The 14,248-nt window shown below is 42.4% G+C and overlaps 1 protein-coding gene across 3 annotated transcripts in view; it reads right to left on the bottom strand.

The window, feature by feature from the left end:
* mbtps1 (membrane-bound transcription factor peptidase, site 1) overlaps positions 1-14,248 on the bottom strand; it is a 151,618-nt gene that overhangs the window by 84,114 nt on the left and 53,256 nt on the right. For all 3 annotated transcript variants that reach the window (XM_078211045.1, XM_078211044.1, XM_078211046.1), the window contains exons 5-6: positions 12,836-12,946; positions 8,025-8,134 (exon numbers count right to left, since the gene is read on the bottom strand). In XM_078211045.1, the coding sequence (XP_078067171.1) occupies positions 8,025-8,134; positions 12,836-12,946 (221 nt within the window). The remainder of the gene's footprint in view (positions 1-8,024; positions 8,135-12,835; positions 12,947-14,248) is intronic.

The following is a 14,248-nucleotide window of genomic DNA, read 5'->3' on the forward strand; positions in this document are numbered from 1 at the left end:
TTTGGAGTGCTGCTCCTTCGTCAGGTGAGTGGGAGTTCTGTTCACAAACAGGGCATGTAAAGACACAAACTCAATTTACAGAATAATGAATAATGATTGGAATGCGAGTCTTTACAGCTAATCAAGTCTTAAAGGTACAAACAAAGAGTAAAAATAGATAAGTCCCCTGGGCCAGATGGGATTTATCCTAGGATTCTCTGGGAGGCTAGAGAGGAGATTGCAGAGCCTTTGGCTTTGCTCTTTGTGTCGTCATTGTCTACAGGAACAGTGCCAGAAGACTGGAGGATAGCAAATGTTGTCCCCTTGTTCAAGAAAGGGAGTAGGGACAACCCTGGTAATTATAGACTGGTGAGCCTTACTTCTGTTGTGGGCAAAGTATTGGAAAGGATTATAAGAGATAGGATTTATAATCACCTAGAAAGGAATAATTTGATTAGGGATAGTCAACACGGTTTTGTGAAGGGTAGGTCGTGCCTCACAAACCTTTGAGTTCTTTGAGAAGGTGACCAAAGAGGTGGATGAGGGTAAAGTGGTCGATGTGGTGTATATGGATTTCAGCAAAGCATTTGATAAGGTTCTCCATGATAAGCTTTTGCAGAAAATACGGACACATGGGATTGAGGGTGATTTAGTGGTTTGGATCAGGAATTGGCTAGCTGTAAGAAAACAGAGGGTGGTGGTTGATGGGAAATATTCATCCTGGAGTTCAGTTACTAGTTACTAGCAAGGATCTGTTTTGGGGCCACTGCTGTTTGTCATTTTTATTAATGACCTGGATGAGGGCGTGGAAGGATGGATTAGTAAATTTGCGGATGACACTAAAGTCGGTGGAGTTGTAGACAGTGCGGAGGGAAGTGGCAGGTTACAGAGGGACATAGATAAGCTGCAGAGCTGGGCTGAGAGGTGGTAAATGGAGTTTAATGCGGAAAAGTGTGAGGTGATTCACTTTGGAAGGAATAACAGGAATACAGAGTACTGGGCTAATGGTAAGATACTTGGTAGTGTGGATGAACAGAGGAATCTGGGTGTCCATGTGCATAGATCCCTGAAAGTTGGCACCCAGGTTGATAGGGTTGTTAAGAAGGCGTACGGTGTGTTAGCTTTTATTGATAGAGGGATTGAGTTTCGGAGCCAGGAGGTCATGCTGCAACTGTACAAAACTCTGGTGCGGCCGCATTTGGAGTATTGCGTACAGTTCTGGTCGCCGCATTATAGGAAAGATGTGGAAGTGTTGGAAAGGGTGCAGAGGAGGATGTTGCCTGGTATGGTGGGAAAATCGTATGAGGAAAGGCTGAGGGGCTTGAGGTTGTTTTCGTTAGAGAAGAAGAAGGTTAAGAGGTGACTTAATAGAGGCATACAAGATGATCAGAGGATTAGATAGGGTGGATAGTGAGAGCCTTTTTCCTCGGATGGTGATGGCTAACACGAGGGGACATAGCTTTAAATTGAGGGGCGAGAGATATAGGACAGATGTTAGAGGTAGGTTCTTTACTCAGAGAGTAGTAAGGGCGTGGAATGCTCTGCCTGCAGCAGTAGTGGACTCGTCAACATTAAGGGCATTCAAATGGTTATTGGATAAACATATGGATGATATTGGAATAGTGTAGATTAGAGGGGCTTTAGATTGGTTCCACTGGTCGGCGCAACATCGAGGGCCGAAGGGCCTGTTCTGCGCTGTAATGTTCTATGTTCTAATGTGAGTGGAGAGAGCATTAGCACAGGTTAAAAAGAGATGTGTATTGTCTCCAGACAGGACAGCCAGTGAGACTTTGCAAGTCTAGGCAACTGAACAACGAGGAACACTACAGACAGTTACCCACAGATCCGACCAAAGAACACACCCGTCAACTCAACACTCTGATCAAGACCTTTGATCCGGACCTTCAGAACACCCTCCGTGCTCTCATCCCACGTACTCCCCACGTTGGAGATCTCTACTGCCTCCCAAAGATACACAAGGCAAACACACCCGGCCGTCCCATCGTATCGGGCAATGGGACCCTGTGCGAGAACCTCTCCGGCTATGTCGAGGGTATCTTGAAACCCATTGTACAAAGTACCCCCAGCTTTTGTTGCGACACTACGGACTTCCTACAGAAACTCAGCACACATGGAGCAGTTGAATCAGGAGCACTCCTCGTCACAATGGATGTCTCGGCACTCTACACCAGCATCCCCCACAATGATGGCATTTCTGCAACTGCCTCAGTACTCAATGCCGACAACTGCCAGTTTCCAGATGCAATTTTACAACTCATCCGCTTCATCCTGGACCACAATGTCTTCACCTTCAACAACCAGTTCTTCATCCAGGCACACGGAACAGCCATGGGGACCAAATTCGCACCTCAATATGCCAACATCTTCATGCACAGGTTCGAACAAGACTTCTTCACCGCACAGGACCTTCAACCGATGCTATACACTAGATATATCGATGACATTTTCTTCCTTTGGACTCATGGTGAACAATCACTGAAACAACTATATGATGACATCAACAAGTTCCATCCCACCATCAGACTCACCATGGACTACTCTCCGGAATTGGTTGCATTCTTGGACACACGCATCTCCATTAAGGACGGTCACCTCAGCACCTCACTGTACCGCAAGCCCACGGATAACCTCACGATGCTCCACTTCTCCAGCTTCCACCCTAAACACGTTAAAGAAGCCATTCCCTACGGACAAGCCCTCCGTATACACAGGATCTGCTCGGATGAGGAGGATCGCAACAGACACCTCCAGACGCTGAAAGATGCCCTCATAAGAACAGGATATGGCACTCGACTCATCGATCGACAGTTCCGACGCGCCACAGCGAAAAACCGCACCGACCTCCTCAGAAGACAAACACGGGACGCGGTGGACAGAGTACCCTTCGTCGTCCAGTATTTCCCTGGAGCAGAGAAGCTACGACATCTTCTCCGGAGCCTTCAACATGTCATTGATGAAGACGAACATCTCGCCAAGGCCATCCCCACACCCCCACGTCTTGCCTTCAAACAACCGCACAACCTCAAATAGACCATTGTCCGCAGCAAACTACCCAGCCTTCAGGAGAACAGTGACCACGACACCACACAACCCTGCCACAGCAACCGCTGCAAGACGTGCCGGATCATCAACACGGATGCCATCATCTCACGTGAGAACACCATCCACCAGGTACACGGTACATACTCTTGCAACTCAGCCAACATTGTCTACCTGATGCGCTGCAGGAAAGGATGTCCTGAGGCATGGTACATTGGGGAAACCATGCAGACGCTATGACAACGGATGAATGAACATCGCTCGACAATCAACAGGCAAGACTGTTCTCTTCCTGTTGGGGAGCACTTCAGCGGTCACAGGCATTCGGCCTCTGATATTCGGGTAAGCGTTCTCCAAGGCGGCCTTCACAACACACGACAGCGTAGAGTCGCTGAGCAGAGACTGATAGCCAGGTTCCGCACACATGAGGACAGCCTCAACCGGGATCTTGGGTTCATGTCACACTATCTGTAACTCCCACAACTTGCCCGGACTTGTAAAGTCTCACTGGCTGTCCTGTCTGGAGACAATACACATCTCTTTAACCTGTCTTAATGCTCTCTCCACTCACATTGTCTGTACCTTTAAGACTTAATTAGCTGTAAAGACTCGCATTCCAATCATTATTCATTATTCTGTAAATTGAGTTTGTGTCTTTATATGCCCTGTTTGTGAACAGAACTCCCACTCACCTGACGAAGGAGCAGCGCTCCGAAAGCTTGTGGTGTTTGCTACCAAATAAACCTGTTGGACTTTAACCTGGTGTTGTTAGACTCCTCACTGTTTACCCCAGTCCAACGCCAGCATCTCCACATCATGATTTAAAAGACACAGCATAGAGTCATAGAGGTTTACAGCATGGAAACAGGCCCTTTGCCCAAGCCGTCCCTTTTTTTAAAACCCTAAGCTAGTCCCAATTGCCCGCATTTGGCCCATATCCCGCTACACCCATCTTATCCATGTAACTGTCCAAATGCTTTTAAAAAGACAAAATTGTACCCGCCTCTACTACCACCTCTGGCAGCTTGTTCCAGACACTCACCAACCTCTGAAAAGGTTGCCTCTCTGGACCCTTTTGTACCTCTCCCCTCTCACCTTAAACCTACGTGCTCTAGTTTTAGGCTCCCCCACCTTTGGGAAAAGATAACTATCTGGCAGATCTATGCCCCTCATTATTTTATAGACCTCAATAAGATCAACCCTAAGCCTCCTATGCTCCAGAGAAAAAAGTCCCACTAGATCCAGCCTCTCCTTATAACTCAAACCATCAAGTCCCGGTAGTATCCTTGTAAATCTTTTCTGCACCCTTTCTGGTTTAATAATATCGTTTCTATAATAGGGTGACCAGAACTGTACACACTTTAGGAGGAGGCCATTCAGCCCATTGAGTCTGCACCGACAACAATTCCACCCCAGGCCGCATCTCCACAACCCCTCACATTTACCCCGATAATCCCTCTAAACTCTACATCCCAGGACACTATGGGAAATTTAGCATAGCCAATCAACCTAACCCACACATCTTTGGACTGTGGGAGGAAACCGGAGTACCCGGAGGAAACCCACGCAGACACAGGGAGAATGTGCAACTCCACACAGACAGTGACCCAAGCCGGGAATCAAACCCAGATCCCTGGGGCAGCAGTGCTAACCACTGAGCCACTATGCCGCCCTGGGTTAAACAAGCTTAGAGACTCAGCTAGATAACAGGTTGGTCAGAACTAAAGATAAAAACAAATTAATTGCAATCTTTAAACGTAAAAAGGTTACACCACCCAAGCACCTTTTACAATTCAGTATATTCAGCAACCACTGAACCAACCAGAAGCCGATGGAGATACAAGCAGAAGCAATTGGACTCCATAATGTACTTATCCACAGAAAAGAGCTAGACTCAATATTATTTAGATATTTTAGTACACATTTAGCACTTCCTTAGATCTGAACAAGTTTCACCTTGTGAATAAAAGGATGACTCATGAAGTCATTCACAGCAAGGTATTAGTTGAAGGCCACTAGCAGTGAAGTTGCCCTCAGAATCAAGGTGAAAGAGCAAGCCCCTATTATCATGGAGTGACTTTATAATAAATCTATTCATGCATTACCAAGTCACAGAGGCACAGTGGTTAGCACTGCTGCCACACAGTGCCACGGACCCAAGTTCTATTCCCGGCTTGGGTCACTGTGTGGAGTTGCATGTTCTCCTTGTGTCTGCATGGGTTTCCTCCGGTTACCTCCCACAATCTGAAAGATGTGTTGGTTAAGTGCCTTGATCCGAACAGCTTCTATAGTGTGGCGACTAGGGGACTTTCACAGTAACTTCATTGACTAATAAACTTGGTTAAGGCATTCAAACAGCCAGGCCACTGGAGTCACTTACATCTGGGAACACAGACATTATTCTTAGTTCCACCCCATCTATTTTTCTTCCTGCTCTTTTCAGCATTTCCTTCATTAAAAGTAAATGCAAGCAACCTATGCTCAAAGTCTGAGATGGAGAGGATGACTACTTAGTTCATTCATCCACAAAATATTTGCAACCACCCACCTGTCCAAAAATCACAAAAATCCAACTTTTACGGTGATCCAAGGGCATTGATTAGGCTATCCTACTTTAAAGTAGATTCCATTTCTTGGACACTGAATGAAGAACTTCCTGACCCAAGTCTTATATCTCCCGTGTCCTATTGTCCCATTATAATACACAGGTATGAAAGACCAGGTCAAGGTAACTCTTCATGCCACTATAGCATTTTCATTTTTTCAATGAGAATTGCTTAGACAAAACATCTTTGAGAGAGAGAGGGATGAGGTAAGAGTTTAAAAGTTTATTGCAATAAAATGCAACGTTTTAAATTAAGAAACTGTACATTACCAGCTTGAAGGCGGCAGTGGCTGAAACTGAAGGGGACTGATCACACTCAACAAAAATGAAAAATTATGCGGGGCTGTGGGCAAGAATGGTAAGAGGAAAAATACAAATTGCTAACGCCACACATTGTTTTCAATTCAAATATATAGCAAGTGCCCATTTTAAAGCATTCCACTTTAATGGTGCAGATATTACAGGGACAAATATGTGTGCACAGTACTGGGGTTTCCATCTTAGCATTGTTTCATGCCATGTCAGCAGAGCCCATCGACCTAACTGGTGGCCTCTTCACTCTGACTCTCCTGCTGGTTTCCTCCCATTCCGAAGCGCTCACTCTCCGTGGGAGACAAGTAGTAAGAGTCAGCGTATTCCTTAATCTTTATGTAAAATTTTATTTCAAAAGTCATTTTATTTACAAGTATAGGGATTTAGGAATATACTGCATTTAAATTTACAGGGTATGACGATTTTATATTTTTTTCTGACGAGATCAAATAGCCCTAGATACAGCTTTTACATTGATTGCAATGGGAAAACATGATTTACTTAATGTCTGGTTTAAAGTTGTACTTTTTAGGAACACAGCTAGAACAGTGAGTGAGGATTTATCACATGTAAATATGCCACAATGGCTGCAGATAGACATTCAGCTCACTTTGAATCAAAATGTGCATTAGGGACATCAGTGGCTTTCACTATTGCTGGCCAATCGACAGCTTTGAGTGGGTAAAGAGAACTGAAAATTGCTCAGAAGTGGGTAGATAAGGTTTAGCAAGCAAGACACATTCATGAAGGAAGTTTACAATTTGTCTCTACCACATCACAATTTATAGCCAGTTCTTAAATGTTTCCAGGGCATTTTCCACCACTACCTTATCTGTTAAGTGTGTATATAAAGAATTTATACGGCTGTATAATTCACAACATAACATTGGAATGGAAAACTAACCATAAGCTACATGGACACAGTCTCCCGTTGAAACTTTCAAAAGGGTCATTTTTTATACTCAGCTAAATTGAAAAAGATGAAACATACATTAACAGAACTTCACGATCAGAGTTCTAGGCACTCATCTCACTGACTCAAACATAAATTGGCAAAACGAAGACTTTGTCCTTAACAGACTCTAATGTAACTGCATACCAAGTACAAAACACAGGCCAACATCATTTGTACAGCTGTTAGAGGTATGCATGGAGTAAAAACAAAAGCCAATGTTCCAAAATGACAAATGAGGCAACAAATCATACAAGTGGAATCTACTTCAAATACAGCTATATAACCTGTTTATTGTGCAAAGGACTAATTATCAAAGAGTACATAATAGCAAATTCCATCTGTACAAGGAAAGAGCACACAAACATTACACTAAAAGCAAATCCCATCTGGACTTCAGTCAACAGGAAAATGGGTAATAAATAACCAGGTCAATAGTAAAGTATTTCAAATATTGTGCATTCTTTGGTCTGGCCAGTTGTTCCCAAGGAACATGGGAATTAATCTCAGGGCACGTAACAACCCAAAAAGATCTTGGTCAGTTTCTCTATAGGAGAAATTGTTTCAATGGTGGCTTTGGTAATTGATACCTATGCTCTTACCACAAAAATTCAAGCTTGCTTTACGAATTTAAGACTTCTGCAATCTCCAGGCAATATTCAAATCCAACTTCACAACCCAGACAATTATAAGACAAGGCACGTATCTGGAACTGTCTAAGCCAGTGCAAACAACTGGTCCCACATCACATAATCTAGATAGGTTATTCACATCAAAAAATAAGATTTTGTTTTGCCTGACTGCAGTAAATGGCAAATGAACAATTTTAAATGACAGTGATTGAAACTGCTAAAGAAACATTTTACACATCATCCGGTTAACTTAGACACTAAGTCACGTTTGCTTGTGGCACTTGGGAAATAACTGAACTGTAGAAGCTGTGCATTGCAAGATGAACTTGCCCTTTTGTTTTAAATAAAAGTATCTCTAGTTGTGAAAACTAAAAGTTTAAAAGTTTCTCTAGAGCATATTTGATTGGCAATGACATTTACAAATCATTCTGCAAACTATTCTTGTTATAATGAGTTACATCAGTGGAAAATCAACAGGCATTACCTGGTTGTTGGTAAAGACTCTGAAGATGTGTAACTCTGCATCTGGTGCCAATCCCTGACACTCCCGCATGCTGGCAATCACTCCTGCAACAAAGGTCCCATGTCCCAAGCCTAAAGCAAGCAATAGACATACGTTTTCAAGATGGATGAAATGTCTTCAACAATACACATCTTCACCCATTAGACATATCCTCTCTTTGGCAGATTATACTTTCTCCCTCTCCCTTCCCACTTCAATGGACGAAAAAGACTCTCATTTTTAAAATGTTCAATATTTAATCCTTCGTGATGGGACAGAGAGCACCACACTATTAGTCCCAACTTTGAAGCCATTTTTTGCACCGAGGGGAGAGAAATATGAATACTCTAAAGCTGTCCAATACATTTGCATATCCTGTCCACTGAGGAACTTGCCAACTCCAAACTCAGCAGATAGCGCAGCCAGGACTGTTTGCATTCTTTGCATGCAAATTCAAACATTTACAAGGCAGGTTTTAAGAAAATAGAAAGAGTGAAGACACCAAGAAAACACTTTAAAATTCATATATTCATGTGTGATTTGTGCTGTCTAACTGCCCCACAGTATAATCCAACATGGGGTGGCACGGTGGCACAGTGGCTAGCAGTGCTGCCTCTCAGCGCCAGGGACCCAGGTTCGATTCCCAGCTTGGGTCACTGTCTGTGTGGAGTTTGCACGTTCCCCCAGTGTGCTCTAGTTTCCTTGCACAGTCCAAAGATGTGTGGGTTAGGTTGATTGGCCATGCTAAATTGACCCATAGTGTCTGGGGGATTGGCAGGGTAAATGTGTGGGGTTACAGGAATAGGGCCTGGGTGGAATTGTGGTCGGTACAGATTGATGGGCCAAATGGCCTCCTTCTGTACTGTAAGGATTCTATGTAATTGAACAGTCATAAGGCCAAAGTTACTACTTTTTGAAGTACTGGTGTTTTCTGTTAATGATCTACATATATTAAAATCAATGAAAATATAATAATTTACTGGTGCACATTATCACAAAGATACCCTTTGAAAGCAACTAAAGGTGTAACACTCTGACGCATATATTTAATATATTGTGTATGTGCGAGAAAGAGAAATACAAAATCAGTTTGCTGGTACACTGACCACACAATTGACTAGCTACTTCAAAGGCTTCAGTCAAGATTTAAATCAGAAACATACTGTATCAGCTACCAAGCAAATCTCAGTTCACAGAATAGTTCTCAGCTGGTTCAAGAACAGATTTAATTAATCTGTTGATACCATCTGCACCTTAAAGTAGTACATATCAAAATACTATATCCAAACAAAAATACAAGAAAATAACTCTTCTGCTTTTTATCTCTGGATATTGAACTCATGATAAATTAGCCTGCATCACTATCTCAAAGGGATTTGGCCAATCCCAAGTAGCAGTAGAAACACCATCCTCCTGGTAAAATAGAAATCCCAGTAAAGGGTGCTTTTGCTGAAAGAAGCATATTAAACTAAAGACAGTACAACCACTGAAAACATACGCCACACAGCCTATAATTACCTTAAACTCCAACCACACTTAACATGCAGAATTATCCTCATTATCTAAAATGTTCCTTCTTTTAGCTGGCCCTGGTCTGTTGTAATTCCTGAGCATCTCAAAAACTTTTTTTTAAAAAAAAACAAAATACAATCTATTAATTTTTATTCATGGGTATGGTACTCCAGTACTGTGGCATAGTGGTTAGCACTGCTGCCTCAGAGCCAGGGACCCGGGTTTGATTCCCAGCTCGGGTCACTGTCTGTGCGGAATCTGCACATCCTCCCCTGTCCGCGCAGGTTTCCTCTGGTGCTCCTGTTTCCTCCCACAGGCCGAAAGACGCACTGGTCAGGTGCATTGGTCGTGCTAAATACTCCCTCAGTGTACCTGAACAGGTGCTGGAGTGTGGCAACTAGGGGATTTTCACTGTAACTTGCAGTTTAATGCAAGCCTACTTGTGACACTAATAAATAAATTTTCAAGTAATTACAGCATTCGACTGGTAACAATACTGGAAAACCAGAATTGAGAGTTCAAATTCAGGTTGTAAAATTTAATTTAGTTGAGCTTGTAGTTTGTGGGCTAAAATGGTGAATACTACTGCATTGTCATTAATGTCCTTCAGAGAAAGGAGCTGTACCTATCCAATCTGCCCAACATCAACTCAAGCCCTACACTTTGCGATTTACTTCTTGCTGCTCTTGGGGCAACTTAGAAATGGGCACGCAGCAGTGGCTTGGTAGTTTTGCCCAGATCATAAAACTACATAATTAAAAATTTAAGTCACTTCATTCAAATTATCTTCTATGTGATCCTTCAATCACTAAATTTCCACTGTGTTATTCATATTGTCACGTTAAACGATACCCAATGATCTTGATGCAAAATCTTTGCATTATCACAGTACTGAAGCTGCAAGGCTGCTAGGGCTTTTAAATATTCTAATACAGAATTTGAAAATATCTCAACACAAGTCAAAAAAAAGTTGAGGGGCATGGACAGAGTGGATAAGAAGCAGCTGTTCCACTTAGTTGAAGGGTCAGTCACAAGGGGACATGGGTTCAAGGTGAGGAGCAGCAAGTTTAGCAGGAGGATGCAAGGAAGAACTTTTTTTTTTAAACCCAGAGGGTGATGGTGTGGAATGCACTGCCTGGGAGGGTGGTAGAGGCGAGTCGCTTCACATCCTTTAAAAAGGATCTGGATGGGCATTGGCGCATCATAACATTCAAGACTATGGGCCAACTGCTGGTAAATGGGATTAGGTGGGAGATCAGATGTTTCTTGCATGTCGGTGCAGACTGAATGGGCCAAAGGGCCTCTTCCACACTCTGATTCTATTAAATTAGCAAAACAAACTAAAAAAAAAACTTAATTGGAGGAGGGGATTTGCGTAGCACCACCACGCAGACTTGGTATGATTCCAGGGACCAGGCAGCCCCATGCCACGAGCAGTGCAGCATTCAACATCACTGAAGAGCACCATGCAGGTAGCAGCCCATGACGTTGCCCACCACCAGGTAAATCTGCATAACACTGCTGGAATTTATTCCCAATGTGTTTCATTTTACCAAATTTGTCTCTTCAGCCTCTAGAGTTATCGGAAAAACAAAATGATTAAAGCAACTCTGGACCATCCACATAGCGTAGTTAAGATATCTACATTTTTTTCTTCAACTTGGAATTCTGGTTAGCCTTATTTGCTGTATCATTGGGGATGCTGTCTGAGAAGTTGGCCGTCACAAAGCTAGTTGTTATTAATTGTTCTACTTGACCAAACCACAATATAACCAAACTTGCATTTATATAGCTGTCCTGTGCAGAATATCTCCGAACACTTCACAGTAATTAGGAGAGGAAAGGAATACGATGAAGACAAATCATTTAGAAACAAAAGAAATAGGCAGTAAGGGCAGAAAATTCAGTTGAAAGGATGCATAAAAGATAGGACGTATCAAAAAAGGCATTGGTTTCACTCAAAGATGTAACATTGAAGGGGAATAATGAGATGCTGACACAATTTGGATATAGCTGAATCAGGGACTTGGTCAAGGTCCCCCATGGCAATTCATTCAGCAGGATTCAGCAAGAGATTACAAACACACAGTGAGCATGAATTCCATGCAGTCTTCCACAGGCTCCTGAGAAGGGAAGGCATGACAATCAACAGAGAGCAAGCTGTAGGCTGGCAGGGGAAAGCAAGATTTACCAGTTATCAGAGTCTCCTGGAGCTCATGTGATTACTTAAGGGTTTTGTGATTAGGGAGGGACAATTGTGTGCAAAGCGGCACCTTTTTCTGATTGGAATAGGTTTGGTGTACTAAGTGGTCTTTCCCCACTCTTCGATCTAAAACTAAAAGTGGAAGCAAAACATGTTGAATACAGATGCCAATGGTACCAAAAACTTAATGAAAGCAATTCAATTCACAACTCATTGAGATGCTCCATATGTCACATAAAATAGTCCCATGAAGCAAGAGTGAAGAATGTTAGCGGTCGTCACAGCAAACATTTGATTGTCATTGCACCTCACTTACAACCTTCCACATTCCTTCAGCATTGTGCACTATCTAGTCAAAGAGAGGACTGTTTTGGCAGACTCCTAGTCTTCAGTTGGAGCAGCTATAAATTGTACCGTCCTGACATTTGCAATTCAATAGTTGCCCTACCAGTTCTTCCATTACACAGCATTAAATGTACCAATGAGTACTAATCCATGGCCTCAGTCAGAAGCTCCTCTGTACAGTTCACAAACTGAGATGGTGATACTTGAAAGTGTTCCCTCTTTGTTAAATCTACTAATACCTGTTCTGGCTTAGATTAAAATACTTGGCAGGAGTACAAATATAAAATGGCCATAGAATCCTACAGTGCAGAAGGCACCATTCGGCCCATCGAGTCTGCACTGACTTATAATCCCACCCAGGCCCCATTCCTATAACCCCATGCATTTACCCTAGTTAGTCTCTCTGACACTAAGGGGCAATTTAGCATGGCCAATCCACCTAACCCACATCTGTGGAAGTGTGGGACATGCTAATAATTCAGCGAGTAAAATCTCAGATCATAGATAAATGCAGAGGTATACCCCTCATTTAATGACATCAGATCTTTTATTACATTTTTTCCATAAAAATTGCCACAGGTATACAGGGGTAGGAAATGTGGCCCCGACACAAAAATCTTTTGCGTTCGGCTAAAGCAGCTGAGTGTGTCAATATATTCTGAAAAATAAACCTCAAACAATAAATTACATCCAAAAACTAACAATACACTTTGCAGAAGTCAAGGACACATACCATCATCTAAAGTTTTCTCATTGGTCCAATTTGTCCGTTCTTTCACATTTTTGAAGTGAGGATGTTTTTCACTAAGTCCCGTATCAAACACTGCCACTTTTACACCAACACCTGAAAACATGATTAAAAACCAAACTGAAAATCTACACAGTGACAGCCGATTCCATGAAAATTATTATAACATTAACCACTATGCTTCAGAAACTTCCTGACCCACTTTGAACACCTGGTAGTTTTAGGTACCCCCTCCACTGAAGGTGGGCAGAGGTAATGTTTTTACCCATGTTCGTCGGTTTGGCTGTAAACAACACACCTCCAAAAACAATGGACAGATTTCAACAAAACTTGGTACACAGATAGGTCCCAATGAAGCAAAGATTAGTTTTTGGCAAAGATGTGATTTCTGGATTTTTTTAAAAAAAGGATCCATCAATATTGGGAGATGGGGAGAATTGACTTTAAGAATGTTGTGGGCTGCTTTATTTGAAGTGTTGATTGTTTTAATAAATTGTGGATTATCTCAGTTGTTGTGCTGAAATTCGTTCCAGTTGTCAAAATGTAAGCAGAACTTTCAGAGCAGGTTGTTGAATGTGAATGCCTCCATAGTTGAAATGAAGTTCTTCCTCAAAGGATTTGTTTCAGCTTTATCATTACAGAGCATCAACCAAGCAGGGAAAAGCCTCAAGAAAGAGCTATTTAATTGTGGTAACATTGAGCTAAAAACAGAGTGTGGTGGCTGTATACACCGAGTGCTCTTCTCATTTGTTTTATTTAAAATTGCCAGTAATTATGGCTTTGAAATAGCATATAGTTACAATGCTACCACTAGGGATTTCCTGCTGGAAGTCGCAGTCGTAATCAACCCGTATACTTTTTTGCTCCATAGATTACATTAGGATGCACATCAAAATGACTGCAATACGAAGGGTTTGGAAATACCACTTAATTTAAAATAATGTCTCATCTTAGATAAGTGATATCTTAGAAAGAGAAAGTAGTTCCAGTAGCAGCTTGGATTAAGACAGGTATCAGACACTGCCTGTGATTTTGCATAGCCTTTTCGTTTTGTGCAATCTCCAAGTTACTGCAGTAACAAGCAGAAGGCGGGGCTCTGGTGCAGTGCACAGTGAAGAGGCTCCATCTTTCAAGGAATCTCACTCCACTGTCACCCCACCAGTTAGCTCTGCTCCCATCTATGATTCCAGACTTCTGCAACAACTTGAACCACAATGTGAAGCATCATCAGTAATACAGGTGCCGAATTAATGTAAATTAATAACGGAAGTTACTGAACCAGAAACAAATACAAGCAAGCAGTCAACTTTGGGGGTTGGAGTGGTGGAAAGCAGGTGGAGAAAGAAAGCAGATCAATTCAACTACAACCAGTGCTGGAAAGACATGGTCACGTGTCTG

This window comes from Mustelus asterias, chromosome 4, assembly GCF_964213995.1.
Source record: "Mustelus asterias chromosome 4, sMusAst1.hap1.1, whole genome shotgun sequence".
Lineage (NCBI taxonomy): Eukaryota > Metazoa > Chordata > Chondrichthyes > Carcharhiniformes > Triakidae > Mustelus > Mustelus asterias.